This window comes from Anopheles darlingi, chromosome 2 (genome assembly GCF_943734745.1).
Source record: "Anopheles darlingi chromosome 2, idAnoDarlMG_H_01, whole genome shotgun sequence".
NCBI lineage: Eukaryota > Metazoa > Arthropoda > Insecta > Diptera > Culicidae > Anopheles > Anopheles darlingi.
The window spans coordinates 2,762,501-2,767,500 of NC_064874.1; the positions used below are offsets into that span (position 1 = coordinate 2,762,501).

General features: G+C 48.4%; 3 protein-coding genes across 3 annotated transcripts in view; 1 reads left to right on the forward strand and 2 right to left on the reverse strand.

The window, feature by feature from the left end:
* The window catches only part of LOC125949798 (activating signal cointegrator 1 complex subunit 3), a 7,219-nt gene extending 5,424 nt beyond the window's left edge, over positions 1 to 1,795 (reverse strand). Inside the window, exons 1-3 of the mRNA XM_049677154.1 lie at positions 1,451 to 1,795; positions 1,123 to 1,390; positions 1 to 1,067 (exon numbers count right to left, since the gene is read on the reverse strand). The exon at positions 1 to 1,067 is cut by the window's left edge and continues 4,158 nt beyond it. Of these exons, the coding sequence (XP_049533111.1) occupies positions 1 to 1,067; positions 1,123 to 1,390; positions 1,451 to 1,575 (1,460 nt within the window). The 5' untranslated portion in view covers positions 1,576 to 1,795. The remainder of the gene's footprint in view (positions 1,068 to 1,122; positions 1,391 to 1,450) is intronic.
* Positions 1,796 to 1,803: 8 nt separating this feature from the next.
* Positions 1,804 to 3,596, forward strand: LOC125949802 (vacuolar protein sorting-associated protein 16B). The gene is made up of 6 exons (XM_049677158.1): positions 1,804 to 1,957; positions 2,014 to 2,540; positions 2,599 to 2,626; positions 2,693 to 2,840; positions 2,906 to 3,450; positions 3,518 to 3,596. The coding sequence occupies exons 1-6, from the start codon at positions 1,889 to 1,891 to the stop codon at positions 3,557 to 3,559; spliced, it is 1,359 nt and encodes a 452-aa protein (XP_049533115.1). The 5' UTR covers positions 1,804 to 1,888; the 3' UTR covers positions 3,560 to 3,596.
* Positions 3,447 to 5,000, reverse strand: part of LOC125949803 (alpha-1,3/1,6-mannosyltransferase ALG2) — a 1,909-nt gene continuing 355 nt past the window's right edge. Inside the window, exon 2 of the mRNA XM_049677159.1 lies at positions 3,447 to 5,000. This exon is cut by the window's right edge and continues 242 nt beyond it. Within this exon, the coding sequence (XP_049533116.1) occupies positions 3,992 to 5,000 (1,009 nt within the window). The 3' untranslated portion in view covers positions 3,447 to 3,991.

Sequence of the window (5,000 nt, forward strand, 5' to 3'; positions counted from 1 at the left end):
CTCTGTATACGATTAAGCTCCTTGCAACCTTTGAACGCAATCTGACCGATCTCGTCTAACATTTCGATACGGATCCGCTCACTACCGATCGACAGCGGCGGTGGATCGGTAGCCGGAATCCTCACCTCTTCGTACAGCTTATTATCCGTGCGTTCGACGTTCTCGGGAAGGACAATCTTATTACCCGCAATAAACCCAACATGATTCCGAGCCTCACTATACGAATCGTACACGTTGGGGTACTTTACACGTTGGGAGGACTGCCGTGGTCCAGCTGCCATGGCGATACGTGGCTTATCGTTCAGCAAAAGCGGTTTCATTTGCGCGGCCAGAAGCAAACTTTGCTGATAATTAACCCGCAACTTCAACGGGTCGAGTTCTTCGCAAGCTTCCTCCTCTTGCTCGACTACGTTAAGGAACTTTTTCAACTTTTTCTCCTCCTTGTTCACTTGCCGGCGTAATTGCTTTTCCGATTCGGATTGTATCTTAACCGGCATCAAATAGGCCGGTGCATGCTGCATCGCTTCGAGCCTTTTCACAGCCTTCTCCTTGAATGCACTGATCGTTTTGATCGCTTTGGCGGATTCGATCAGCTCTTTCCGGTTCTGTAGCATTTCGGTGATCAAATCCAGATAATCGACACCGAGGAAATCGAACAAATCGATCTGAAGTTCGTCGTTTGTTTTGGCTGAACGTAGCAGCTCAATTAAGTTATCCAGCAGGTCGGCCGGTACAAACTGTGCCAGCCAGGCTCTCGTGTACTTTGGCGACGGCTGCTGTTTCGGAACAGCCCCTTTAGACGTTCCGGCCACCGGTTCCGATTGTGCCGACTGCGAGGGTTCATATTGCATAGAGAATGATTGAACCGCTTTACTGGACATCGGTTTAGGTACGCTTAGATCAGTGAGCTTGCTATGATCGTATTCTGGTTGATCTAGCACTATATTGCAGACTATATCATTACCCCACATCTCGAGTTCACTAGAGCTCTCACCTTCGACGACTTCCTTTTCCTTTAGATACTCTCGGCATTCCATAGTCAAGTTTCCGCTTATATCGAACACTAGCTGTAAGTCACGCAAAGTTAATGATGGGAAGCCGCGAAACGCCGACGATGCTTACCATGCACATTTTGTTCAGCAACGCGTTAGCTATTGGACCAAAAATCTTCTTCAGCTGAGAAGAGTGCTTCACAAGCACTACTTTTTGATCCAAAAACATCCGCAGCACCGTAATTGCGGCTTCATCAATCAGTTCGGTGTTCTCCTCCGAACCGACCATTTCTCGGCTCAGTTCCCACAGATCACGCAGCTGTTTTGCTAGCACTCCGCTGGGTTTGGGATCCAGTTTTTCGTTGATGAAGAGTTTCAGTTCCTTCCAAGTTACACCGCTGAAGAAGGCAAGAAAGAATCATTTAAAGGACGTGTCCACCACGGCGGTACCGACTTACCTTCGGCTCTCTTTTTTGCGGAACAACTCTATGGCCGCACGTTCCTTTGCATCGTGCGTTAGATTCCGCTTTTTGTCAAGATCCGTGTTGGCCCTCATAGCACGGGTTAATCTCGGTAATTCCATTATGCCGAGGTTGAAAGAGCTTACGCGGCCGCTAGTCGATGAGAAAATTTTGATTCCGACAAAGGAATTTGGCACAATCCTGTATCGGACACCGCACACTTTAAAGATCACAGTTCGTCTGCAGAAGAGGGGGAACTCGGGGGTGTATAAAGGGAATGAAATTGCAATTATTTTAAGGGATTATTGCAATTTTTACGAAATCCTAGACCGCAAGTGCAAACGTGTTGTTACTACCGAGAAACGTCAGTCTGCCGGCTGTCAAGATTCCGGGAATGTTTACATTTCCGCGGGAACGACCAGGAACCGGAACAGGATGGAATCGAAGGACGAGGATTACTGGAACGATTCCACCAACAAGTCCTTTAACTTCGACGAAGACGATGTAAGTTGGGAGGCTCACGAAGGCTCTGGTCCGATCTCTAACCGACTCGTTAACAGGTGGCCGTGCTTGAGGTACCTTCCGGTCACGGAGCAAACAGCAACAAACGCAGTCTTTTCGGCGAGGACACACCCTCGGAAGTGGCTTATGGAAACGCGCAGACCGAGCTACCACTGCACATGATAATCTCCGACGAGAATCTCGAGTTAATTCTCCAAGAACAGTCGCGAAACGAAATGACCATTCCCAAAGGAATCTCACTCGAGGAAGAGGTGAAGCTGCTACGGAAAAAGATACAAGAATTCCGTTACGCACCGTCGACGGAATCGGTGCTGAGGAAGGTGATCCTCGGGCAGCCTTGCTCGCTAGAAATGTTCCGCTCCATGTCGGAAAAGGAACAACTTCTCGATCAAGCGATTGCATCGGGCAGCGGAAACGCGATCTTGAAAGTGTTACTCTTTCTCGATCGGACACTCAAGAAAAAACTTTTCTATAGTCTACTACAGATGCGTCCGGAAGCGGTGCATCACTATGTGAACTATCTTGCGCTTCGCCTGAAAGTTACCGAGTGCACCGATCTACTGGTGTAAGTACTACGTGGATACCACGTGAAAATGCAGATTCTGTACTTTCTTCTTTTTCAGATTCCTTGGAAGACACCATGAAGCCAGTGTAAGTAATCAGAGCATTTTTGATTTATACGAACGTTTAGACGGTGCTATCGTTGTCCAATTTCAGCTGCTACAATTTTCCATATTCGTCTGCAGTACATCCAATGTAGAGTTTAAGCGCCAACGACTGAAGAAGATTTACGGCGATTACTTCTCACAACCAGGCTCGAACTCATTCTATGCCCAGCTGGTAGCCAACTACATTAATCTACTTGGTAAGATTGAAGCGGATTTAATCTGGATGTCGCCTTGCCATCTTTTCAAACTGGATACCTTTCAGAATATCAATCAAGCGAACTACATGCTACCGGTGGAAGTAAAGCGGCGGTGGAAATTCAAGACAAATCGGTTCTGGAAACGTTGCACTACGTTTGCGGGAAGTACAAATGGGGCGATACCTCACTCCAGACGAATGACAATCCGTTCAAGCTGGCCGAAAATCACCAAATTTCGCAAGCACAGTTTGAATGGATCGCTCTCAACGAGAGAGCAAAACAGCAGGCCTGGTTGGATTTTGACCATATTTTCGAGAAAAAGGCCTGGTTGAATCTCAAACAAAAGTCGTTTAAATTGAACATTCCAATCGATCGTACGATCCTACGTCTGCACGCGTTGCACGCACCTGAACCCGTGATCAACACATTCCTGGCAAAGGTGGAAGATCCACAGCGAAGGTTGGCTTTGGCGCGGAGAGTAAACTCAAAGCATGGCACCATCGATGCCATGGTTCTGCTGAAAGATCGTGCCGACCTGGAAGCGTATCGAAGCACTCTGGAAAGCGGTACCGAGGAGCGATTGTACGCGGAGAATGCACTTAAATCTCTGGTAAGTTAAAGCTGTATATCTCTCGTTGATTGCTACTGTAACCATATTCCTTCTTTCTATTCCACAGAACAACACATGGAAAAGTGATGCAATGAAACTTATAAAATAAAAGAAATTCTGAAATCGATTTCGCTTAGTTTGGTTGTGATGGAAAGCTCAAATGTTGTCCTTTGGCCATGAAGGGCATGCTGAGCGACGCTGGTGGATTAGAATATATTTGAGAAAATTTAAAACATCAACTACATACATCATTTCACTGTAACTACAATTCACGTTTCGTAAAGTCGGTTCTTACATTTGACCAACTCGAATCACATACTACAAACGGCTACAAACGGTTTACCTTACTACTACGGTAGATCATGGACAATGATGCCAAAACGTAAAGGTGCAGTGGCAAGAGAGGAGATACTCGCGTGGAAGTTTAGCAGATATGCGTCAGTCATTGGGCGAATAAAGCGGTCCACGAGTCGCCACCATAGTGTTGCGGCATGCCATGTGCCACCAGTAGGAAGGTGGACAATGGCAAACACCACCGATGCTATTTGTACTTCTTCCCGGACTCACGCGCTACCATATCGTTGACGATGTTGTCCAGCTTCGTGCTGAACGCATCGAAGGAAAACCGTTGCTGAACTCGCTTTCGGCCCATGGCCCCCATGCGCTCGCCGTGCTTATCGTCGCTCAGTAGCTTCGCCATAGCAGCCGCGAACTCCTTTGGTACCGGTTCACAGAGAAACCCGGTTTGATCGTGAATTATGGTTTCTAGCGGTCCGCCACTGTTGGCCGCAATGACGGGCTTCGACAGGTACATGCCCTCCAGTGGGACGATACCGAAATGCTCAAACTCAGGGGTATACAGCAGAGCCTGGGCACGATGCAACAGGAACAACTTCTGTCGATCAGTAGGCGACTTGAGTAAGCAAACTTTGGAACGGATGCGCATATCTTCGGCCATCTCCTCTAGCTCATCGTAATGTTCGACATTCTCCAGCACCCGGTCATCGTAGCCACCGGCCATGACGAGATACACCTTGTTCCATTCTCCCGGGGTGACTCTCTCTTGTAGCGCCTTAAACGAGTGTAGTGCTAGCGGTAGGTTCTTCTTACGTTCGTACCGGTTGATGGACAGAAACATGAATGCATCGTTGGGCAGCTTCACGACCTGATCCGACTCATCCACGACCGTCTCGTCGAAGAAGCGGGTATTCAACGAAGGATAGAGGACATCCGGGTCGGTAGCGATGCGCTTGAACGTTTCCTTGAACACCCGGCTCGTGAACTTGCTGTTGACCAGTATGCTATCCGCCTGCGCCGTGGTGATTTCCTCCAGATAGTTGAGGGGCATGCGGTAGCACTGCTTCAGCAGACTTCCCTGTCGCGACAGCAGTTGATCGGGGTAGTGGCAGTAAAACAGGATCTTTGGATTGGGGCGAGCGAGCCGGAAGATGGGGATGCCCATCGAGATGAGATCGCAGAACACCACATCGACCGGTTCCTTTTTGGACAGGAAGAAGCTGAAGTAGAACGCGGCATACACCATCCGGAGG